The sequence below is a fragment of the Bufo bufo genome, chromosome 10 (assembly GCF_905171765.1).
Source record: "Bufo bufo chromosome 10, aBufBuf1.1, whole genome shotgun sequence".
Lineage (NCBI taxonomy): Eukaryota > Metazoa > Chordata > Amphibia > Anura > Bufonidae > Bufo > Bufo bufo.
Window position 1 is genome coordinate 7,440,311 of NC_053398.1, and position 26,771 is coordinate 7,467,081.

General features: G+C 49.0%; 1 protein-coding gene across 1 annotated transcript; it reads left to right on the top strand.

Annotated features, from left to right (window-relative positions):
• Window positions 1–1,480: 1,480 nt before the first annotated feature.
• On the top strand, window positions 1,481–26,270 carry NUCB2 (nucleobindin 2). The gene is made up of 13 exons (XM_040410514.1): window positions 1,481–1,631; window positions 7,893–8,036; window positions 8,118–8,225; window positions 8,337–8,463; window positions 8,658–8,761; window positions 14,715–14,900; window positions 16,457–16,547; window positions 17,080–17,138; window positions 17,223–17,315; window positions 20,678–20,767; window positions 22,950–23,120; window positions 23,256–23,337; window positions 25,997–26,270. The coding sequence occupies exons 1-13, from the start codon at window positions 1,623–1,625 to the stop codon at window positions 26,104–26,106; spliced, it is 1,374 nt and encodes a 457-aa protein (XP_040266448.1). The 5' UTR covers window positions 1,481–1,622; the 3' UTR covers window positions 26,107–26,270.
• Window positions 26,271–26,771: the final 501 nt, after the last annotated feature.

Here is a 26,771-nt window from a genome sequence, read left to right on the forward strand (position 1 = left end):
GGGGGGCAGAGGGGACATCGCACTGCGGACTCTTGGCTCCAACCCCGGCACTAGTGAGTATAAAAGAGGTGTTCTCCGCGATCCCCCTGTTCTCCTGCCTTGTCAGATTGGGCAATAATAATAGAACCCATTGTAAGTCCATCACGATCTGTTACAGAATAGATTAAGCAGCCATGGACCCCCAGAGCAAAACGTGTAATGTCTCATCAATGCATCAGGAATGGCTTCAGCAGCAGCTTCAGATTATGAAAAACTATTTGATCTCCCAAATGCACAGGGATCAGGGATACTGTACACTGTGATGTCACATATAGGGATCATACACATAGTGATGTCACAGTACAGGCAGGATCATACACACAGTGATGTCACAGTACAGGGATCATACACACAGTGATGTCACAGTACAGGCAGGATCATACACATAGTGATGTCACAGTACAGGCAGGATCATACACACAGTGATGTCACAGTACAGGGATCATACACACAGTGATGTCACAGTACAGGCAGGATCATACACACAGTGATGTCACAGTACAGGGATCATACACACAGTGATGTCACAGTACAGGGATCATACACACAGTGATGTCACAGTACAGGCAGGATCATACACACAGTGATGTCACAGTACAGGGATAATAAACACAGTGATGTCACAGTACTGGGATAATACAGCGATGTCACAGTGCAGGGATAATAAACACAGTGATGTCACAGTACAGGGATAATAAACACAGTGATGTCACAGTACAGGGATAATACACACAGTGATGTCACAGTACAGGGATAATAAACACAGTGATGTCACAGTACAGGGATAATAAACACGGTGATGTCACAGTGCAGGGCTAAACATAGTAAAACCTGGGGGCTACACTCAATGTTCATGGCGGACAAATTCATTTGGGCAGCCTGGAGATGATGCATGGACTGTAAGTACAAAGTACGCCGCTGTCACTAAGTGACTTAATTTTTTTTAAAAAGTATCAAAAATCATATTTTTTGGGGAGTGGACATGGGTGCGGGGGGGGCCGGGGCGGGTGTCCCTGAATGGCAGTTTGGAAATGTGGTCACCCTAACAGGTAGTAGGGATGATGGTAGTATACACAGGGGTAGTAGAGATGATGGGAGTATACCCAGGGGTAGTAGAGATGATAGGAGTATAAAGGAGATATTGGAAGTAGACACAGGTAGTAGGGATGATGGGAGTATACACAGGGATGATGGGTGTATACAAAGGGATGATGGGTGTATACGCAGTGATGACGGGAGCTATCAAGCGATGATGAGGTGGTAGGTGAGATGAAGAAGGCTGTGGTTCAGCTGTTGCTAAGTGACAGGGAGGAGGCTGCTGGTTGCTAGGTTACCGCAGTATTTCGTTATCATTGCGCCACGTTTCAGACGTCTCCCTCAATCTTAGGTCCACCTACGACACTCAGCCAATCAAATGTCACCGCGAGCAATGACGTCAGGAAGTAATAACCAATCGGGTGGCAGATGGCGGAGCATGTTTCCTCGGTAACACATGCTTAATCCACGGGAAAGGCGGAGCCTGTCACTGGAGGAGGTTGTTAGTTTACCGGGTCTGGAGAAGGAATCAGAGCGGAGACCGGAGGATGAAGCAGGTGAGGCCGGCGGCCGGTACTGTGCGCCCGGGGTAGAGAAGGCGGTACAGGCTGTGTAGTGTGAATAGGGACCGTGCGGAACCTGCTCCCTCTATACCGCACAGTATGTATACACTGCACAGTACCACTTCTCTCAGTATGTATACACTGCACAGTACCACTTCTCTCAGTATGTATACACTGCACAGTACCACTTCTCTCAGTATATACACACTGCACAGTACCACTTCTCTCAGTATGTATACACTGCACAGTACCACTTCTCTCAGTATATATACACTGCACAGTACCACTTCTCTCAGTATGTATACACTGCACAGTACCACTTCTCTCAGTATATATACACTGCACAGTACCACTTCTCTCAGTATGTATACACTGCACAGTACCACTTCTCTCAGTATATATACACTGCACAGTACCACTTCTCTCAGTATATACACACTGCACAGTACCACTTCTCTCAGTATATATACACTGCACAGTACCACTTCTCTCAGTATATATACACTGCACAGTACCACTTCTCTCAGTATATATGTATACACTGCACAGTACCACTTCTCTCAGTATATATGTATACACTGCACAGTACCACTTCTCTCAGTATATATGTATACACTGCACAGTACCACTTCTCTCAGTATGTATACACTGCACAGTACCACTTCTCTCAGTATATATACACTGCACAGTACCACTTCTCTCAGTATATACACACTGCACAGTACCACTTCTCTCAGTATGTATACACTGCACAGTACCACTTCTCTCAGTATATATACACTGCACAGTACCACTTCTCTCAGTATATATACACACTGCACAGTACCACTTCTCTCATTATATATGTATACACTGCACAGTACCACTTCTCTCAGTATGTATACACTGCACAGTACAACTTCTCTCAGTATATATACACTGCACAGTACCACTTCTCTCAGTATATACACACTGCACAGTACCACTTCTCTCAGTATGTATACACTGCACAGTACCACTTCTCTCAGTATATATACACTGCACAGTACCACTTCTCAGTATATATACTCTGCACAGTACCACTTCTCAGTATATATACACTGCACAGTACCACTTCTCAGTATATATACACTGCACAGTACCACTTCTCAGTATATATACACTGCACAGTACCACTTCTCAGTATATATACACTGCACAGTACCACTTCTCAGTATATATACACTGCACAGTACCACTTCTCTCAGTATATATACACACTGCACAGTACCACTTCTCTCAGTATATATGCACACTGCACAGTACCACTTCTCTCAGTATATATGTATACACTGCACAGTACCACTTCTCTCAGTATATATGTATACACTGCACAGTACCACTTCTCTCAGTATATATGTATACACCGCACAGTACCACTTCTCTCAGTATATATACACTGCACAGTACCACTTCTCTCAGTATGTATACACTGCACAGTACCACTTCTCTCAGTATATATACACTACACAGTACCACTTTTCTCAGTATATATACACTGCACAGTCCCACTTCTCTCAGTATATATGTATACACCGCACAGTACCACTTCTCTCAGTATATATGTATACACGGCATAGTCCCACTTCTCTCAGTATATATACACTGCACAGTACCACTTCTCTCAGTATATATACACTGCACAGTACCACTTCTCTCAGTATATATACACTGCACAGTACCACTTCTCTCATTATATATGTATACACCGCACAGTACCACTTCTCCCAGTATATATGTATACACTGCACAGTCCCACTTCTCTCAGTATATATGTATACACTGCACAGTACCACTTCTCTCAGTATATATACACTGCACAGTACCACTTCTCTCAGTTTATATGTATACACCGCACAGTACCACTTCTCTCAGTATATATGTATACACTGCATAGTCCTACTTCTCTCAGTATATATGTATACACTGCACAGTACCACTTCTCTCAGTTTATATGTATACACTGCACAGTACCACTTCTCTCAGTATATATACACTGCACAGTACCACTTCTCTCAGTATATATACACTGCACAGTACCACTTCACCCAGTATATATGTATACACTGCACAGTACCACTTCTCTCAGTATATATGTATACACCGCACAGTACCACTTCTCTCAGTATATATACACTGCACAGTACCACTTCTCTCAGTTTATATGTATACACCGCACAGTACCACTTTTCTCAGTATATATGTATACACTGCATAGTCCCACTTCTCTCAGTATATATACACTGCACAGTACCACTTCTCTCAGTATATATACACTGCACAGTACCACTTCTCTCAGTATATATACACTGCACAGTACCACTTCTCTCAGTATATATGTATACACCGCACAGTACCACTTCTCCCAGTATATATGTATACACTGCACAGTCCCACTTCTCTCAGTATATATGTATACACTGCACAGTACCACTTCTCTCAGTTTATATGTATACACTGCACAGTACCACTTCTCTCAGTTTATATGTATACACCGCACAGTACCACTTCTCTCAGTATATATGTATACACTGCATAGTCCCACTTCTCTCAGTATATATACACTGCACAGTACCACTTCTCTCAGTATATATACACTGCACAGTACCACTTCTCTCAGTATATATACACTGCACAGTACCACTTCTCTCAGTATATATGTATACACCGCACAGTACCACTTCTCCCAGTATATATGTATACACTGCACAGTCCCACTTCTCTCAGTATATATGTATACACTGCACAGTACCACTTCTCTCAGTTTATATGTATACACTGCACAGTACCACTTCTCTCAGTTTATATGTATACACCGCACAGTACCACTTCTCTCAGTATATATGTATACACTGCATAGTCCCACTTCTCTCAGTATATATACACTGCACAGTACCACTTCTCTCAGTATATATATACTGCACAGCACCACTTCTCTCAGTATATATGTATACACCGCACAGTACCACTTCTCCCAGTATATATGTATACACTGCACAGTCCCACTTCTCTCAGTATATATGTATACACCGCACAGTACCACTTCTCTGAGTATATATGTATACACTGCACAGTCCCACTTCTCTCAGTATATATACACTGCACAGTCCCACTTCTCTCAGTATATATGTATACACTGCACAGTACCACTTCTCTCAGTATATATGTATACACTGCACAGTACCACTTCTCTCAGTATATATACACTGCACAGTACCACTTCTCAGTTTATATGCATACACTGCACAGTACCACTTCTCTCAGTATATATGTATACACTGCACAGTACCACTTCTCTCAGTATATATGTATACACTGCACAGTACCACTTCTCTCAGTATATATGTATACACCGCACAGTACCACTTCTCTCAGTATATATGTATACATCGCACAGTACCACTTCTCTCAGTATATATGTATACACTGCACAGTACCACTTCTCTCAGTATATATGTATACAGCGCACAGTACCACTTCTCCTGTCCTGTATATATGGACACCGCACAGTACCACTTCTCCTGTCCTGTATATATATACACTGCACAGTACCACTTCTCTCAGTATATATATACTGCACAGCACCACTTCTCTCAGTATATATGTATACACCGCACAGTACCACTTCTCCGAGTATATATGTATACACTGCACAGTCCCACTTCTCTCAGTATATATACACTGCACAGTACCACTTCTCTCAGTATATATGTATACACTGCACAGTACCACTTCTCCTGTCCTGTATATATATACACTGCACAGTACCACTTCTCTCAGTATATATATACTGCACAGCACCACTTCTCTCAGTATATATGTATACAACGCACAGTACCACTTCTCTGAGTATATATGTATACACTGCACAGTCCCACTTCTCTCAGTATATATACACTGCACAGTACCACTTCTCTCAGTATATATGTATACACTGCACAGTACCACTTCTCTCAGTATATATACACTGCACAGTACCACTTCTCTCAGTTTATATGTATACACCGCACAGTACCACTTCTCTCAGTATATATACACTGCACAGTACCACTTCTCAGTTTATATGTATACACTGCACAGTACCACTTCTCTCAGTATATATACACTGCACAGTACCACTTCTCAGTTTATATGCATACACTGCACAGTACCACTTCTCTCAGTATATATGTATACACTGCACAGTACCACTTCTCTCAGTATATATACACTGCACAGTACCACTTCTCTCAGTATGTATACACTGCACAGTACCACTTCTCTCAGTATATATACACTGCACAGTACCACTTCTCAGTTTATATGCATACCCTGCACAGTACCACTTCTCTCAGTATATATGTATACACTGCACAGTACCACTTCTCTCAGTATATATGTATACACTGCACAGTACCACTTCTCTCAGTATATATGTATACACCGCACAGTACCACTTCTCTCAGTATATATGTATACATCGCACAGTACCACTTCTCTCAGTATATATGTATACACTGCACAGTACCACTTCTCTCAGTATATATGTATACACTGCACAGTACTACTTCTCAGTATATATGTATACACTGCACAGTACCACTTCTCTCAGTATATATGTATACACTGCACAGTACCACTTCTCTCAGTATATATGTATACACCGCACAGTACCACTTCTCTCAGTATATATGTATACATCGCACAGTACCACTTCTCTCAGTATATATGTATACACTGCACAGTACCACTTCTCTCAGTATATATGTATACACTGCACAGTACCACTTCTCTCAGTATATATGTATACACTGCACAGTACCACTTCTCTCAGTATATATGTATACACTGCACAGTACCACTTCTCTCAGTATATATGTATACAGCGCACAGTACCACTTCTCTCAGTATATATGTATGCAGCGCACAGTCCCACTTCTCCTGCCCTGTATATATGGACACCGCACAGTACCACATCTGCTGTCTTTGTTCCTTTATACTATATCTGATTCACAGCGCCATGCTTTACCCTGCTTTCACACTCGCTGCTGTCTGATCCGTTGTGCTTTACACTGCTGCTGTTCTATCACTTGTGCTTTAGAGTTCAGCTACACGACGTCTTATTGTCGCACGGCGTAAGGTCACAACCGCACAACGACATTTCTTGTAATGCCGGTCAATGGCGCTGCACTGTGACATGCGACCCGTTGGATGGAGGTTTCGGCGCAGTCGCCCCAGGTCACAGGTCACAGTGCAGCGCCATTGACTGCCACTACATGTGGTTGTGTAGCCCTCGCCCTCTGCTGCTCCCCTTTATTAGGACACAGCTGGGAGGGGCGGCTCCACTTCAGATTCGTTGTCTGTTGTATTTCATGTAATCTGAAGTCACCGCCCTTTCCCCTTAGATTTTCCAGTTGCAGTTTATCTGCCCTCCATGCTTTACAGTGCATCTCTACTCCTGATTGGCTGCTGTGTTCAGTCGCAGCGTTTGGCAGCTGTCCTTTGTGCCGTCGGGTCCCTGTGATTTGGGACACGTTTGTCAGACGAGCGTTGTCAGCGTCCTCCCAGGCTCTTCCCCTCCCCCGCAGCTGGTAGAACCTGTTCTGCTGCCCGAGGAGGATGACAGCGACTCATCTTATGAGCGTTTTTTGGTGCATGATTGATGTGAAGCCGCACAGAGTGAGGCCCCGGGCTCCACAGATCATCGCATCCGTACTTCCATTCCGCAGCCCCGCAAAAAAAGTTAGAGTGTGTCCTATTGTATCATAGGAATAGCCATGTGAGTTCTGCAAATTCATAATGCGCACAGCCGGTATCCATGTTTTGCGGATGCACAGTTTGCGGACCGGAAAACACATTTGATCGTGTGAATGTACTCTAAAGAGGATATCCAGGATTTTAAGAGAATCGCCTTAGGATAGTTTCAGATGGGGGGGGGGGGGGGGCCTGTGGCATCAGCGCATAATTTTATATAATGCTGTGTGTCCCTGCCCGACCTGGCATCTCCTGAACTGTACTGACGTGATACTGTCAGTACAAATCATTACAGCTGATATCAGGCACAGCATTATAAAACATTATTGGGGTCATTTATTATCCTGAAATTCGGCTATATTAGGTGCACTTGGCCAGACACCCGCTACATCTGGCCTAACGATATCCACAACTTGCCTGACACCCGCTGAATTCAGCCCCACCTGCTGTATGACGCCCCGGCTGCGGTCATTGCTCATCAGGGATGTGATGATCTCTTTGCAGATACAGTGGTGGAGCAGGTGGCGCCGCCCTGCCAGTCTCCTGCTGATCTGCACCCTGATAACAATCGGCGCCGTGCCCATCGACACAGATAAAACCAAGGTGAATGTGGAGGCGGCAGATGAGGGGCAGAAGTCTCAAACCTCTGTGAGTAATGGATGGTTAGACACGGGAAGGGGGACACACAGGTGAATGACACACGTGGTGGTGACTTGTTTCTTGTGACAGGACACAGGACTCTTCTATGACCGGTACCTCAAGGAGGTGGTGGAAGTCCTGGAGACCGACGAGCATTTCCGAGAGAAGATCCAGGCTGCTGACATTGAGGACATCAAGGTAAGAAGAGCCTCATTATACCCCCAACCCCATGGGGGGGGGGTCACATACTTTACAGCAAGACAGACCCCATGTACTAACGAAGACAAATGTCCTTTATTGTCTCCACAGAGCGGGAGGATCAGTAAGGAGCTGGACTTGGTCAGCCATCACATCCGGACCAAGCTGGACGAGCTGAAGAGGCAGGAGGTGGCGCGGCTGCGGATGCTGATTAAGGCGAAGCTCAGCGCCCCAGAGAGTGAGGTTCTGATGATCTGTTACGTGGTGGACATCACCCCACCTCCTCTGCTTCTATAAGATTTGGGGTGTTGTAGTTTCCAGCAGTTGATCGAGACTGTACCCCCTTTTTTATACAGAGGATCCTCTATCTGGGTGTGACCCCGCAGCCACTGTATGTAATAGCAGGAGCTGACACTTGTGTCTATTCCTCAGGTGCCGGTATTGATCGTCGACTACTCCTTCAGAAGTTTAATCACCTCAATCACAAGAACCCTCACTCGTTTGAGCCCCAAGATCTAGACATGCTCATCAAAGCGGTGAGTGTGCAGATGATCTGTTCAGAACTATAGACCAGCTCATGCTGTGGCTGATGGACAGGCTGACATGGTTGGGGCTGTGGCAACACTACTGTAGGAGCTATAGCTGTCAGGGTGACATCATTGTATGAGGCAGAGTGTCGTCACTGTATGAGAACTTGCATTTGGTGTGTAACTAACTCCCTACTATTCATAACCTCTTCCTCTCACAATCTCTGAACTGCTGGCCCTGGTTGACGAAATTTCTTCCTCAGTGGGAAAAAAATAACATCAAACCCTTGGGTTTTAAGCATTATAGCCCTAGGATATTCTCCAACCCCTCCAAATAGGTTTCAGGTCAATTCCCATTGTCCCAAAGTCATATCAAAATTGTGTCAAGAAATTCAGGGTTTAGAAAAATCAGCATTGATGATCTCTGTTCTGGATTCAGAAAAAGGTTTTACTCAAAACTCTTCCTAGTAAAAAAAAAACAAAACAAAAAAAAATGCAGATTCTTCATGTATTATTATAAACCTGAAGCAGTTGAACAAATCAGTCCTTTACAGAAAATTCAAGATGGATTCAAGAACCTCTACAATCCCATTAATAGGGAAAGGTGCATTTGTGACATCTGTACATTTGAAGGATGCGTACTATCGCGTACTGATACACAAAAGTTCCTAAGATTTGCAATAAGAAATCCCACAGGGGTATTGTGCCACTCCCAATTCACAGCTCTCCGGAATATCATTAGCTCCAAGAGTTTTTACAAAGATAATTGTAGAAATAAATCTTATTCATAGAAAGAAGTATAACGATTATTCCATACCTGGACGACTTCTTGTTAGTGGACAGAACCAAAGAGGTTTCTGTCAGACACACAGATTACAAAAAATACAGGATCGAGGTTGGATCATAAATATGAAAAAATCCTTCCGTCAACCAACCACAAAAATAATGTTTTTAGACAGTCTTTTAGATTCCGCGGTACAAGGCTCTTCCACAGGAAAAGATAACTTCATTAAAAATAAAGATAAGATTCCAGGGCGTAAAGACTTTAGGACTCCTAACATCATGTGTAACGTCATTCTCCTGGAGCCAAGCGCACACCAGGACTCTCCAAAGTTGAATATTGAAAAATTGGGACAAAAAACAATCTTCCTTGGACAAAAAGATCCTCATACCTCAATCAGTAAAAAGAGACTTAAGGCTACTTTCACACTAGCGTTTTTCTTTTCCGGTATTGAGTTCCGTCCTAGGGGCTAAATACCAGAAAAAACTGATCAGTTTTATCCTAATGCATTCTGAATGGAGAGCAATCTGTTAAGGATGTCTTCAGTTCAGTCCCTCTTACGTTTTTGGGGCGGAGAAAATACCGCAGCATGCTGCAGTTTTCTCTCCGGCCAAAAATCCTGAACACTTGCCAGAATGCCGGCATTAATTTCCATTGAAATGCATTAATGCCGGATCCGGCCCCGAGTGTTCTGGCAAAACAGATCCGTTCTTTCCGTCCGTGCATGGGCAGACCATTAAATCTGTGAAAAAAATAGATACTGGATCCGTTTTTCCCGATGACAACCAGAAAAACGGATCTGGTATTGCAATGCATTTGTGAGACGGATCCGCATTCGGGTCCGTCTCACAAATGCATCCGTTTGCATCCAGATTTCCGGATCCGGCAACGGAACTGCCAGCCAGAATCCTCTGCTGCAAGTGTGAAAGTAGCCTAAGTTGGTGGAAGAAAAAGGAAAACCTTCAAAATGGAATACTTTGGCAAAAACATCCAGAAATCCAAATTCAGACCGATGCAAGCAAGTCGGGATGGGGAGCAAAGGTTGGCACTCTTTCTTTTTTACCAAAAGCACAAGCGACCGATCGTCACATTACAGAGAACTTACTGCAGTCTGGAACATGTTAAAGGTGGCAAAATATCTCTGAAGAACCAGCATGCCAAGGTCTTTTCAGACAACAGTAGCTTATTTAACACCAAGGAGGCACAAGATCCTCAGCCTTGGAACACTTGGCAGGGAAAATAGCTGTGTGGGTGGGGCTGAGTGACATCACTACATGAGAGGTAGATGTCAGGGAAGAGGCTGAGTGACATCACTACATGAGATGTAGATGTCAGGGAAGAGGCTGAGTGACATCACTACATGAGAGGTAGATGTCAGGGAAGAGGCTGAGTGACATCACTGCATGAGAGGTAGATGTCAGGGAAGAGGCTGAGTGACATCACTGCATGAGAGGTAGATGTCAGGGGAGAGGCTGAGTGACATCACTGCAGGAGATGTAGATGTCAGGGAAGAGGCTGAGTGACATCACTGCATGAGAGGTAGATGTCAGGGGAGAGGCTGAGTGACATCACTGCATGAGATGTAGATGTCAGGGAAGAGGCTGAGTGACATCACTACATGAGATGTAGATGTCAGGGAAGAGGCTGAGTGACATCACTGCATGAGATGTAGATGTCAGGGAAGAGGCTGAGTGACATCACTGCATGAGATGTAGATGTCAGGGAAGAGGCTGAGTGACATCACTGCATGAGAGGTAGATGTCAGGGAAGAGGCTGAGTGACATCACTACATGAGAGGTAGATGTCAGGGAAGAGGCTGAGTGACATCACTACATGAGAGGTAGATGTCAGGGAAGAGGCTGAGTGACATCACTGCATGAGATGTAGATGTCAAGGAAGAGGCTGAGTGACATCACTGCATGAGAGGTAGATGTCAGGGAAGAGGCTGAGTGACATCACTGCATGAGATGTAGATGTCAGGGAAGAGGCTGAGTGACATCACTGCATGAGATGTAGATGTCAGGGAAGAGGCTGAGTGACATCACTGCATGAGAGGTAGATGTCAGGGAAGAGGCTGAGTGACATCACTGCATGAGAGGTAGATGTCAGGGAAGAGGCTGAGTGACATCACTGCAGGAGATGTAGATGTCAGGGAAGAGGCTGAGTGACATCACTGCATGAGAGGTAGATGTCAGGGGAGAGGCTGAGTGACATCACTGCATGAGATGTAGATGTCAGGGAAGAGGCTGAGTGACATCACTACATGAGATGTAGATGTCAGGGAAGAGGCTGAGTGACATCACTGCATGAGATGTAGATGTCAGGGAAGAGGCTGAGTGACATCACTGCATGAGATGTAGATGTCAGGGAAGAGGCTGAGTGACATCACTGCATGAGAGGTAGATGTCAGGGAAGAGGCTGAGTGACATCACTACATGAGAGGTAGATGTCAGGGAAGAGGCTGAGTGACATCACTACATGAGAGGTAGATGTCAGGGAAGAGGCTGAGTGACATCACTGCATGAGATGTAGATGTCAAGGAAGAGGCTGAGTGACATCACTGCATGAGAGGTAGATGTCAGGGAAGAGGCTGAGTGACATCACTGCATGAGATGTAGATGTCAGGGAAGAGGCTGAGTGACATCACTGCATGAGATGTAGATGTCAGGGAAGAGGCTGAGTGACATCACTGCATGAGAGGTAGATGTCAGGGAAGAGGCTGAGTGACATCACTGCATGAGAGGTAGATGTCAGGGAAGAGGCTGAGTGACATCACTGCATGAGATGTAGATGTCAGGGAAGAGGCTGAGTGACATCACTACATGAGATGTAGATGTCAGGGAAGAGGCTGAGTGACATCACTACATGAGAGGTAGATGTCAGGGAAGAGGCTGAGTGACATCACTGCATGAGATGTAGATGTCAGGGAAGAGGCTGAGTGACATCACTGCATGAGATGTGGATGTCAGGGAAGAGGCTGAGTGACATCACTGCATGAGATGTAGATGTCAGGGAAGAGGCTGAGTGACATCACTGCATGAGATGTAGATGTCAGGGAAGAGGCTGAGTGACATCACTACATGAGATGTAGATGTCAGGGAAGAGGCTGAGTGACATCACTGCATGAGAGGTAGATGTCAGGGAAGAGGCTGAGTGACATCACTGCATGAGAGGTAGATGTCAGGGAAGAGGCTGAGTGACATCACTGCATGAGAGGTAGATGTCAGGGGAGAGGCTGAGTGACATCACTGCAGGAGATGTAGATGTCAGGGAAGAGGCTGAGTGACATCACTGCATGAGAGGTAGATGTCAGGGGAGAGGCTGAGTGACATCACTGCATGAGATGTAGATGTCAGGGAAGAGGCTGAGTGACATCACTACATGAGATGTAGATGTCAGGGAAGAGGCTGAGTGACATCACTGCATGAGATGTAGATGTCAGGGAAGAGGCTGAGTGACATCACTGCATGAGATGTAGATGTCAGGGAAGAGGCTGAGTGACATCACTGCATGAGAGGTAGATGTCAGGGAAGAGGCTGAGTGACATCACTACATGAGAGGTAGATGTCAAGGAAGAGGCTGAGTGACATCACTACATGAGAGGTAGATGTCAGGGAAGAGGCTGAGTGACATCACTGCATGAGATGTAGATGTCAAGGAAGAGGCTGAGTGACATCACTGCATGAGAGGTAGATGTCAGGGAAGAGGCTGAGTGACATCACTGCATGAGATGTAGATGTCAGGGAAGAGGCTGAGTGACATCACTGCATGAGATGTAGATGTCAGGGAAGAGGCTGAGTGACATCACTGCATGAGAGGTAGATGTCAGGGAAGAGGCTGAGTGACATCACTGCATGAGAGGTAGATGTCAGGGAAGAGGCTGAGTGACATCACTGCATGAGATGTAGATGTCAGGGAAGAGGCTGAGTGACATCACTACATGAGATGTAGATGTCAGGGAAGAGGCTGAGTGACATCACTACATGAGAGGTAGATGTCAGGGAAGAGGCTGAGTGACATCACTGCATGAGATGTAGATGTCAGGGAAGAGGCTGAGTGACATCACTGCATGAGATGTGGATGTCAGGGAAGAGGCTGAGTGACATCACTGCATGAGATGTAGATGTCAGGGAAGAGGCTGAGTGACATCACTGCATGAGATGTAGATGTCAGGGAAGAGGCTGAGTGACATCACTACATGAGATGTAGATGTCAGGGAAGAGGCTGAGTGACATCACTGCATGAGAGGTAGATGTCAGGGAAGAGGCTGAGTGACATCACTGCATGAGAGGTAGATGTCAGCGAAGAGGCTGAGTGACATCACTGCATGAGAGGTAGATGTCAGGGAAGAGGCTGAGTGACATCACTGCATGAGATGTAACAGAGAAAGGAGAGGGGGCGCTCCCTGGAGTGATATCTCCTAGGTCATTGTATTAAGCCCTGCGGGTCAGTGCACCTTACCGGATTATGTTGTGCAGACCAGGCACGATACTGGTGAAGGGCGAAGTTCCTGCACACCAGGAGGAGAGACCCGGCTGCTGCGCTCGTTCGCCAGACACTGCAAAAAAGGAGAAGCTCCCGAAGGTAGCACATAAAAACAGCTCACTGCATCGGATACTTCGAGGTAGGTGTTTATTGAATAAAAAAAATAAAAAACAATAGCTACGCATTTTGTTGCTGGTCCGCCACCTTCTTCAGAGCCTGATTAAGGTGGCAGAACGCAACCAAACTGCTTAGTTTTTATTTGTTTTTTTTATGTGTTTTTATTTAATAAACACCTACCTTGAAGTATCCGGTGCAGTGCGCTGTTTCCATCTGCTACTTCAGGAGCTTCGCTGCAGTCATGAGTGACATCACTGTGTAAGGCGGGGCCCAGGTGACATCACTGTATGAGATGTGGCTGCTGTGACATCACTATATACAGATGTCCTGGAATCCGTGTACACATCTATAACCCCACATATATCGGTTTTATTTTCTTCTGCAGTTTTCTTTGCGCAGATTCTACTCATTTATTAGACGGTGCGGTGCTTTTGCTTAGATTTCTGGATGCTGGTGGCTGACATGAGTCGCAACACCGCATGGTGCTCACAGCTGACACCATCTTTATTACTGAGTCATGTGACGGGTGATGGCGCCCACTGCTGTCCATATTGCTCAATGACGCTTTGCTGTTTTTAGGCCACTAAAGACTTGGAGAACTACGACAAAGAGCATCACGACGAGTTCAAGCGATACGAGATGATGAAGGAACACGAAAGGAGAGAATATCTAAAGAGTCTGGATGACGAGACGCGGAAACAGGAGGAGGCCAGATATGAGGAGATGAAGAAGAAGCACAGAGAGCACCCCAAAATTAACCACCCGGTGAGTGGCTGGAGGTCATGTGACCATTGTGTACATTCCGCGCATGCTTTCCCCTCTGTGCACATCTGGATGGAGGCAATCAAAATCTTCACGAAAGTGGACAAATCATCATTAAGAAACATAGCTGGCATGAAATCCGAGCTCTGGCAGCAAGAATTGTGGAGCAAGGTCCATAATGTGTCCACATTCTTCTTAGTATGCCAAGTCGGCATTGCCAAAGCTCCATTGCCCATGTCTGGCACACACTGTGTTTCAATCACATCCAGGGTAGCGACAGAATATCACACACATCATGAATAATCAGAGGCTACCACACACGTCATGTATGATCAGAGGCTACCACGCACATCATGAATAATCAGAGGCTACCACACACATCATGAATAATCAGAGGCTACCACACACATCATGAATAATCAGAGGCTACCACACACATCATGAATAATCAGAGGCTGCTGCGCATGTCATGTATAATCAGAGGCTGCTGCGCATGTCATGTATAATCAGGCTGCTGCGCATGTCATGTATAATCAGAGGCTGCTGCGCATGTCCTGTATAATCAGAGGCTGCTGCGCATGTCACTACCTCGTGGCTGCTCCCCTGCTGGGATGCTGTTGCACAGTCTCACATCTTAAAGCACCACAGCACATATATTCTTCACGTCATCTCTCCGCCGGGTACCTGAATCCACGAAGAGAGTAAGCGCTGTTCATCACACAGAGCCGCATTGGCAGCTCCGTACACCTAGCGAGAGGAACGTGCCGCCTCTTCCCATAGCTCAATGCAAGCACAGAGCAGATAATGAAGAGAACTGTCTGACCCCGCATCCCAGGGGACTGCTCCGTGTTCACACTGTCCCTGTCACCCCCGACGGTCAGGAGTATTCTATGTCAGCCTCCAGAACATGTTTCACAATTCATCCAGTTTCCACTCTGGTTCTGCATAGTGCCTGGCTCCCCGTACCAAAAGTGTGTCAGTAAAAGGGTCAAGCCCAACTGGGAGTCTGCCATTGCCTGTGGAACAGCCCCCTACTGTAAACCCCAAATCAGGGCCCTTAGGGGCCAATCATCTAGTGATGCAGATCAGTGATTTATCGACCTTGCTTCAGTACAGGACGCGGTCGGTCACTCCAAACCTCAGCAGCTTCGCTGAATGTCCCTTTCCAGTAGAAGGTTTCATATGCCGGGTTATTGCCCGCTGACTTCAGCAGTAGCCTCGCCAGTGTATATCCGACCACACGGGCATTCAGGCTGGATCAACGTTTGTGACCACAACAAGGATGGTGGAACCCGTCACCCTGAACCATATTTCCACGAGTCTCGGAGATGCTGAATCCCATTGTACTGCTTCCCTGCGTCTATAACTCAACGACATAAGAGGGAGTTATACATTCAGGAATGTCTAGATGACCATTATGTGAAGGAGGCCATTATAGCGCCACTATAGTCAAAATAGGTAGGGACACACAGCGTGCGCATAGCAAAGCCCCTTCAGATTCCAGACAATCCGATCTCCTCAAACCCTTGACCTTAGATTTATCTTTATCCCCTTACCAGGGCAGCAAAGATCAGTTGAAGGAGGTCTGGGAGGAGACCGACGGCTTGGACCCCTCCGATTTTGACCCCAAGACTTTCTTTAAGCTGCACGGTGAGTAATCAGCGCCAAACACCAGCTGCGGCATCACTGCCGACCACCAGCTCATCCATGGGATGCAACGTTACGGTCAGGAGGCTGGGGGTTATACTGACAGTCCCTGATGTGGGCATGTCTGCTGGGTGGGTGCAGAGACGGTTAAATACACTGATCAATGACCTCGGCCGACGTCCACTAGTCACATAACCTGGTTACAGGATGCATCCTGCACCGCCGTCAGGTCTCCAGTAGGGGGCATCTTAAGAAGTCTGTGTATTGGCAGCATTGAGCTCCTATGTGGACTTGGCCTCTGTCATGTAGGGGGCTTGTTCACATCTGCATTGCAGGACTTTATTTGTCCGGTAATACAGCAGGATCCCGAACGGACCCCATTGTAGTTGGCTCTGTCTCTTCAGCTCTGTTCTTGGTTATGTGCCGAATCTGGTGCTATAATGGGAGTAATATATATCTGTGTGTACCACGAGTGCGGTACGACCGGGGGCAGAGTATTACCTCCCATCACTGCAGCTTGTGCATCTCCTTACAGACACCAACAGCGACGGCTTCATTGATGAGCAGGAGCTGGAGGCGCTCTTCACCAAGGAGGTAAGAGGACGGTCACTTGACGCCCGTGACTCACTGCTGCTGGCGTCTCACATTTACATAATGTCCCCTTTTGTTTTTTTGCAGCTTGAGAAAGCATATGACCCAACAAATGAGGAGGACGACATGGTGGAGATGGAGGAAGAGCGATTACGGATGAGGGAGCATGTGATGAGCGAGGTGAGGAGCTGTGTAGCCCTGGGTGATCGGAATCCAGGGCAGGATCATTGATGGACTGGGCTGTATGGGGGCAGGGTGTCTGACAGAGGGGCAGCAGCTCAATCCACAAACACCCACAGGGGTCAGTGTAAAATGTCACCGTCTCATGACAGACGTAACCTCACGTGTGAAGACTCCTATGTACCGGCGGAGCCTCATGTATAAAGACCCCGAGGCAACATCCTCCACAGCAGCCATCAGATGGCTCATGACACACGAGGCCTCACGTTTGAAAACCCCCAAGGTGGCATCCTACACAGCGGCCATCAGATGGCTCATGGCACACAGAGTCTTACGTATGAAGACCCTGAGGTGGCATCCTGCACAGCGGCCATCAGATGGCTCATGGCACACAGAGTCTTACGTATGAAGACCCCGAGGTGGCATCCTGCACAGCGGCCATCAGATGGCTCATGGCACACAGAGTCTTACGTATGAAGACCCTGAGGTGGCATCCTGCACAGCGGCCATCAGATGGCTCATGGCACACAGAGTCTTACGTATGAAGACCCCGAGGTGGCATCCTGCACAGCGGCCATCAGATGGCTCATGGCACACAGAGTCTCACGTATGAAGACCCCGAGGTGGCATCCTGCACAGCGGCCATCAGATGGCTCATGGCACACAGAGTCTTACGTATGAAGACCCCGAGGTGGTGTCCTCGGCTCCACAGCAGGCATCAGATGGCTCATGACACACGAGGCCTCACGTTTGAAAACCCCCAAGGTGGCATCCTACACAGCGGCCATCAGAGGGATCATGATACACAGAGTTTCATGTATAAAGACCCCGAGGTGGCATCCTACACAGCGGCCATCAGATGGCTCATGGCACACAGAGTCTCACGTATGAAGACCCCGAGGCGGTGTCCTCCACAGCAGCCATCAGAGGGATCATGATACACAGAGTTTCATGTATAAAGACCCCGAGGTGGCATCCTACACAGCGGCCATCAGATGGCTCATGGCACACAGAGTCTCACGTATGAAGACCCCGAGGCGGTGTCCTCCACAGCAGCCATCAGAGGGATCATGATACACGGAGTTTCATGTATAAAGACCCCGAGGCGGCATTCTACACAGCAGCCATCAGATGGCTCATGAATCACAGGTTAAAGTGCAGCTACTATGGAGCTCAGGGCGTCCTGACTCAGGGAGTGTTAAGCTTTGTCCTCAGGGACAGCGTCCAGGTACATACTGTCATTGTGACCTGCAAGTCTGGTGCTCCACGTAAGGCTGGTATTAACATTAACCCCTTCATGACATGGGCATGAACTGAGACATGACGGGTGTGTCAGATATAGTGTCTGTGGATGTATACAAAGTTCACGTAGAGTAGACGTGTGGCAGTGGACCTGTAACGTGTCGGCACTGAGTATACCTACATGAAATAACACACATAACTGGCACTGGTCCAGCAGCATGTAGACATTGACTTGGATGCTGATGGGGGCCGGCAGCATGTAGACATTGACTTGGATGCTGATGGGGGCCGGCAGCATGTAGACATTGACTTGGATGCTGATGGGGGCCGGCAGCATGTAGACATTGACTTGGATGCTGATGGGGGCCGGCAGCATGTAGACATTGACTTGGATGCTGATGGGGGCCGGCAGCATGTAGACATTGACGTGGATGCTGATGGAGGCCGGCAGCATGTAGACATTGACGTGGATGCTGATGGGGGCCGGCAGCATGTAGACATTGACTTGGATGCTGATGGGGGCCGGCAGCATGTAGACATTGACGTGGATGCTGATGGAGGCCGGCAGCATGTAGACATTGACGTGGATGCTGATGGAGGCCGGCAGCATGTAGACATTGACGTGGATGCTGATGGGGGCCGGCAGCATGTAGACATTGACGTGGATGCTGATGGGGGCCGGCAGCATGTAGACATTGACGTGGATGCTGATGGGGGCCGGCAGCATGTAGACATTGACGTGGATGCTGATGGGGGCCGGCAGCATGTAGACATTGAGGTGGATGCTGATGGAGGCCGGCAGCATGTAGATATTGACTTGGATGCTGATGGGGGCCGGCAGCATGTAGACATTGACTTGGATGCTGATGGGGGCCGGCAGCATGTAGACATTGACGTGGATGCTGATGGAGGCCGGCAGCATGTAGACATTGACTTGGATGCTGATGGAGGCCGGCAGCATGTAGACATTGACTTGGATGCTGATGGAGGCCGGCAGCATGTAGACATTGACGTGGATGCTGATGGGGGCCGGCAGCATGTAGACATTGACTTGGATGCTGATGGGGGCCGGCAGCATGTAGACATTGACGTGGATGCTGATGGGGGCCGGCAGCATGTAGACATTGACGTGGATGCTGATGGGGGCCGGCAGCATGTAGACATTGACGTGGATGCTGATGGGGGCCGGCAGCATGTAGACATTGACGTGGATGCTGATGGGGGCCGGCAGCATGTAGACATTGAATTGGATGCTGATGGGGGCCGGCAGCATGTAGACATTGACGTGGATGCTGATGGGGGCCGGCAGCATGTAGACATTGACGTGGATGCTGATGGGGGCCGGCAGCATGTAGACATTGACGTGGATGCTGATGGGGGCCGGCAGCATGTAGACATTGACGTGGATGCTGATGGAGGCCGGCAGCATGTAGATATTGACGTGGATGCTGATGGAGGCCGGCAGCATGTAGACATTGACGTGGATGCTGATGGAGGCCGGCAGCATGTAGACATTAACATGGATGCTGACGGGGGCCGGCAGCATGTAGACATTGACGTGGATGCTGATGGAGGCCGGCAGCATGTAGACATTGACGTGGATGCTGATGGAGGCCGGCAGCATGTAGACATTGACGTGGATGCTGATGGAGGCCGGCAGGATATGAACTGGATTCTGTTTTTATTGTCTTTCCTGTCACTTCTCCAAGGTCACTTCGCCCATTAACGTGTTTACTTATTTTTCATATGTCTCAGTCACTCCAAAATGAAAAGAAGCCACATTACTCGCCCTCAGCGATCCCCTCCACTGCTGCTGCGGTTCTTGGTCTGCCCTCCAATTCCTGCTGACACTGCAGAAACGGCGGAAGATGGCTGATCTGCCAATAGCTGCCATGTGGTAACTGGCCTCAGCGGTATCTCTGTGTCAGCAGGGGGCAGCGCGGCGGTAGAACTGCAGCGCCAGGGAATCAGTGAGGGTTGGTGCGGCTTCATGTAAATAAAATTTATACCACTGGACAACTGGTTAACACTGGTGCGACAGAGCCGCATTGGAATGTGTAGACATTTTTCCACTTCCCCCTGATGATTATATCGGACATGTTTGTCCTCTGCCCCTGCAGGTGGACGTGGATAAGGATCGACTGATAAATCTAGAAGAGTTCCTGCGAGCGACGGAGAAGAGGGAGTTCCTGGAGCCGGATGGCTGGGAGGTAACACACCGAGCTCTCCGAGTGATAGCGGGTGAAGTGGCTGTCCTGCACAAACCCATCCCTTGTCCTCATCTTCCCTTACATTACATTGTCCATCTCCTCCCTTACCCCTCCTCTCTCATCCACTTACCTTGCCTCCCTTACCCCGCCTCTCTCATCTACTTACCTTGCTTCCCTTACCCCGCCTCTCTCATCCACTTACCTTGCCTCCCTTACCCCGCCTCTCTTATCCACTTACCTTACCCCCTTCACCCTTACCCCTCCTCTCTCATCCACTTACTTTGCCTCTCTCCTCCCTTACCCCACCTCTCTCATCCACTTACCTTGCCTCCCTTACCCCGCCTCTCTCATCTACTTACCTTGCTTCCCTTACCCCGCCTCTCTCATCCACTTATTTTGCCTCTCTCCTCCCTTTCCCCGTCCCTCTCCTCCCTTTTCCCCGTCCCTCTCCTCCCTTTTCCCCGTCTCTCTCCTCCCTTTTCCCCGTCCCTCTCCTCCCTTTTCCCCGTCCCTCTCCTCCCTTTTCTCCGTGCCTCTCCTCCCTTACCTTGCTGCCTCTCCTCCCTTTTCCCCGTCCCTCTCCTCCCCTTTTCCCCGTCCCTCTCCTCCCCTTTTCCCCGTCCCTCTCCTCCCCTTTTCCCCGTCCCTCCCCTCCCTTTTCCCCGTCCCTCTCCTCCCCTTTCCCCGTCCCTCCCCTCCCTTTTCCCTGTCCCTCTCCACTCCCCTTTTCCCCATCCCTCCCCTCCCTTTTCCCCGTCCCTCTCCTCCCTTTTCCCCGTCCCTCTCCTCCCCCTTTTCCCCGTCCCTCTCCTTCTCTTTCCCCGTCCCTCCCCTCCCTTTTCCCTGTCCCTCTCCTCCCCTTTTCCCCGTCCCTCTCCTCCCCCTTTTCCCCGTCCCTCTCCTCCCCCTTTTCCCCATCCCTCTCCTCCCCCTTTTCCCCGTCCCTCTCCTCCCCCTTTTCCCCATCCCTCTCCTCCCCTTTTCCCCGTCCCTCTCCTCCCCTTTTCCCCGTCCCTCTCCTCCCCTTTTCCCCGTCCCTCTCCTCCCCCTTTCCCCGTCCCTCTCCTCCCCTTTTGCCCGTCCCTCTCCTCCCCTTTTCCCCGTCCCTCTCCTCCCCTTTTCCCCGTCCCTCCCCTCCCTTTTCCCTGTCCCTCTCCTCCCCTTTTCCCCGTCCCTCTCCTCCCCCTTTTTCCCGTCCCTCTCCTCCCCCTTTTCCCCGTCCCTCTCCTCCCCCTTTTCCCCGTCCCTCCCCTCCCTTTTCCCCGTCCCTCCCCTCCCTTTTCCCCGTCCCTCTCCTCCCTTTTCCCCGTCCCTCTCCTCCCCTTTTCCCCTTCCCTCTCCTCCCCTTTTCCCCGTCCCTCCCGCTCCCCTCCCTTTTCCCTGTCCCTCTCCTGCCCTTTTCCCCGTCCCTCTCCTCCCCCTTTTCCCCGTCCCTCTCCTCCCCCTTTTCCCCGTCCCTCTCCTCCCCCTTTTCCCCGTCCCTCTCCTCCCCTTTTCCCCGTCCCTCTCCTCCCCTTTTCCCCGTCCCTCTCCTCCCCTTTTCCCCGTCCCTCTCCTCCCCCTTTTCCCCGTCCCTCTCCTCCCCTTTTCCCCGTCCCTCTCCTCCCCTTTTCCCCGTCCCTCTCCTCCCCTTTTCCCCGTCCCTCTCCTCCCCCTTTCCCCGTCCCTCTCCTCCCCTTTTGCCCGTCCCTCTCCTCCCCTTTTGCCCGTCCCTCTCCTCCCCTTTTCCCCGTCCCTCTCCTCCCCTTTTCCCCGTCCCTCCCCTCCCTTTTCCCTGTCCCTCTCCTCCCCTTTTCCCCGTCCCTCTCCTCCCCCTTTTTCCCGTCCCTCTCCTCCCCCTTTTCCCCGTCCCTCTCCTCCCCCTTTTCCCCGTCCCTCCCCTCCCTTTTCCCCGTCCCTCCCCTCCCTTTTCCCCGTCCCTCTCCTCCCTTTTCCCCGTCCCTCTCCTCCCCTTTTCCCCTTCCCTCTCCTCCCCTTTTCCCCGTCCCTCCCGCTCCCCTCCCTTTTCCCTGTCCCTCTCCTCCCCTTTTCCCCGTCCCTCTCCTCCCCCTTTTCCCCGTCCCTCTCCTCCCCCTTTTCCCCGTCCCTCCCCTCCCTTTTCCCCGTCCCTCCCTTTTCTCCGTCCCTCTCCTCCCTTTTCCCCGTCCCTCCCCTCCCTTACCTTGCTGTTTGTCATGGGTAGACCCTGGATGAGCAGCAGCTCTACACCGAGGAGGAGCTGCAGGAGTTTGAGAAACATATTTCTAAGACAGAAGATGAACTAAAGAGGAAAAAGGAAGAGCTGGACAGACAGCAGGAGGAGCTGCACAAACAGCACCAGCACATCCAGGCTCAGCGCCAGGAGCTGCAGCAGGTAACCCTAGGCACAGGGGATGGGTGCTGGGTGCATGTCTGCAGGATTAGCAGCACGGGAGGATTACTGGGCTGATACCAGCCACCCGTCTCCTGCTGCGGCTCCTGATAACACTAGACCACTTGTGTTCCCCAGGTCGTACAACAGATGGAGCAGAACAAGCAACAGCCGCCTGTTCCACACTCAGTCCCTGAACCCGGAGTCCATTTCCAGCCAGGTATGTTCCAATTTGATCCACGGAAGAAAGGGATGCAAATGAGCTCTTAACAAGCTCCGCCTCTAATGCCACCAGATGTATGAGCTGCTATCCTAGAAGTCAATGTTCGACCCTTTAAATAAGCCTTGAAACATGACTCAAATATTAACTAAGCCAGCACCTCATCTGCAGACAGCTGTTTTGGGGTGATTGCCCCTCATCAGTGCAGAGCAGAGAGCACTGGCTTAACTGTGTGAGAGGCTCAAGTCAGGATTTGGACGGTACTATCTCTTCTTCGGGAGAGAGTGCCTTAATCGGTGCAGCTGTCTGCAGATGAGGTGCTGGCTTATTTAATATCATGTCTCAAGGCTTAGTTAATGTGTCGATCATTGACTTATAGGATAGGCGCTCATACATCTGATTGCATTAGAGGCGGAGCTTGTTAAGAGGTCATTTGCATCCCTTTCTTCCCAGAATTCCAGAGGGGCATGTATGGCCTCTAAGTCTCCTCACGCCGATTAAGGTGCTCTCTCCCCAATGAGAGAAAGTACCTGCCCAATTATGACTGGGACCACATCACACAGCAGGGGTGGGGAACCTTCTTGCTGCCGATGGCCATTTGGATATTTGTAACATCATTCGTGGGCCGTACAAAATTCTCAACCTAAAAATTTGACTGCTATATTTCTTCTAACATATAATTGACTTAGTAAGTTACATAAATTGCGCTTCAATAAAAAAAAAAAACTATAGCGCTGTATTTTTGCAGCACAAAATGGTGCCTGCGCTATATAGCACCTGTAGTACAGATGCCATTTTGACTACACATAGCAGTCACATTTATTGTGTGTTATATATTTAGTTCTTTATTTGGCATTAATGGCAGCCAAGCTAAACCCAGAGGGGTCCGGAGAGGGGTTCACCCAGCCTCTTTCTTCACAACTGTCCCTGCCTTTGTGCCTTTCTCACCCTCAGATCTGCACCTTCATCAGCCTCCTATCAGACCTCCCAGACTACATCAGCCTCAGATCAGACCTTCGCCAGACCCCCACAGCCTCAGATCAGACCTCCATCAGACCCCCCAGCCTCAGATCAGACCTCCATCAGACCCCCCAACCTCAGATCAGACCTCCATCAGACCCCCCAGCCTCAGATCAGACCTCCATCAGACCCCCCCAGCCTCAGATCAGACCTCCATCAGACCCCCCAGCCTCAGATCAGACCTCCATCAGACCCTCCCCAGCCTCAGATCAGACCTCCATCAGACCCTCCCCAGCCTCAGATCAGACCTCCATCAGACCCCCCAGCCTCAGATCAGACTCCCATCAAACTCCCCAGCCTCAGATCAGACCTCCATCAGACCCCCCAGCCTCAGATCAGACCTCCATCAGACCCTCCCCAGCCTCAGATCAGACTCCCATCAAACTCCCCAGCCTCAGATCAGACCTCCATTAGACCCCCCAGCCTCAGATGAGACTCCCATCAAACTCCCCAGCCTCAAATCAGACCCCCCAGCCTCAGATCAGACCTCCATCAGACCCCCCAGCCTCAGATCAGACCTCCATCAGACCCCCCAGCCTCAGATCAGACCTCCATCAGACCCTCCCCAGCCTCAGATCAGACTCCCATCAAACTCCCCAGCCTCAGATCAGACCTCCATTAGACCCCCCAGCCTCAGATCAGACTCCCATCAAACTCCCCAGCCTCAAATCAGACCCCCCAGCCTCAGATCAGACATCCATTAGACCCCCCAGCCTCAGATCAGACCTCCATTAGACCCCCCAGCCTCAGCTCAGACTCCCATCATACTCCCCAGCCTCAGATCAGACTCCCCCCACCCTCCATTAGCCTTAGATTAGCCCCTATCAGACCCCCCAGCATCCAATCAGACCTCAGATCAGAATAAAAAAATCAAAAAAATTAATTAACTTACCTCTCCAGCTCCGGACGGCGCTTCCACTTGGCAGATTCACTTACCCTCCCTAGTCTTCTTCCCGCCGCGCTGTACTGTGACCTGACAGCCCACAGCGACAGGTCATAGTGCGCATCTACGTGCTCTACCTTCTGACACTGTTAGGCTTCTTGGACACGACCGTATGTATTTTGCGGTCCGCAAAAAAATGTATCCGCAAAAAATACGGAAGACATGTTCTATTTTTTTGCGGAACGGAAATATGGAAACGGAATGCACACGGAGTACCTACAGTTTTTTTTGTGGATCTATTGAAATGAATGGTTCCGTATACAGTCCACAAAATAAAATGGAACGGACACGGAATGAAAATACGTTTGTGTGCAAGAGGCCTAAGTGTCAGGACACAGAGCGGGGCCGGAAGAAGACCAGGGAAGGTGAGGACAGCCGGTGCAGCGACGTTCTCATCTTACTGTGCCTCCCGCATGCTAATGACCGCTTCCATAAGGGACGTGATCATTAGCATATTCATTATGTGTTCTGGCAGGGGCCACGTGAGATGATCCTGAGGGCCGTATGTGGCCCGCGGGCCGGAGGTTCCGCACCCCTATACCATGCCCACAGAAGTGATGATTATTCTTAAGTGACTGATGATGATAACAGTAGTGATGGGGAGAATAATGATGGAAGGGATGATGATTATTCTGCTGGTAGATGTGATTTAGATGATGGATTTTTGTGATTTTGGAATGTTTTTTTCCTTCGTAGTTGGTGAACAAGTCAATCACTTGGCATCTCCAGATGTTGGGAATCGTCAGCCGCTGCCCCCAGGACACTTATCAGATGCCTCAGTAGCGCACAGCCAGCAAACGCCATAGGGGCCCCAGCCGCCCAGAGCTGACCGAACCTGAAAACTACTGATCTGCCTACAAACTCTCATTGTCTTGGGGTCCCCTTCAACCCCAACCTGTTCATGTTATTTACCCTCTAACCTTGTGCCCAGGACCAACCAGGAGAATAAAAAGTCATTATTTTCTGTGTATTGGGTGGGGAGGTGTCATGTATCGTATTGCGCCGACATGACTGTTCCGGATATCGCTAATGGTAGATCACTGGATCTTCTGGGAGCTGCTCAATGAGGGGGGACATGATCTCCTAGAAGACTCATCCAGGTGTCAGACGTGAACACCGCCTGTAACCACAGCAAGAGAGGCCAGAAAAGAAAGAAACAGGAAACTTGTGATAAGGAATGTGTCATGGGGAAAGCTAAATACACACGTAAGAAACCATCGACCGCAAAGACTGAAGGATGGGAAACCTGTGATAGCGAGGCGTAAGAAACCTTTGACCTCATAAACAGAAGGAAAGAAGAACAGAAAACTTGTGATAAGGATGTGTCTAAATACACACGTAAGAAACCATCGACCGCACAGACAGACGGATCCTCGCTGTGACGGAAAAAATGGGAAACCTGTGATAGCGAGGCGTAAGAAACCATCAACCTCATAAACGGAAGGATCCTCACTGCAAAGAAAAAAGCAGG

Bases quoted from the DNA above. Each gene is read 5' to 3' on its own strand.
- NUCB2 (XM_040410514.1), top strand. The intron at 14,901-16,456 runs GTGAGTGGCTGG...TCCCCTTACCAG, and splicing joins ACCCCAAAATTAACCACCCG to GGCAGCAAAGATCAGTTGAA. The intron at 23,121-23,255 runs GTAACCCTAGGC...TGTGTTCCCCAG, and splicing joins AGCGCCAGGAGCTGCAGCAG to GTCGTACAACAGATGGAGCA.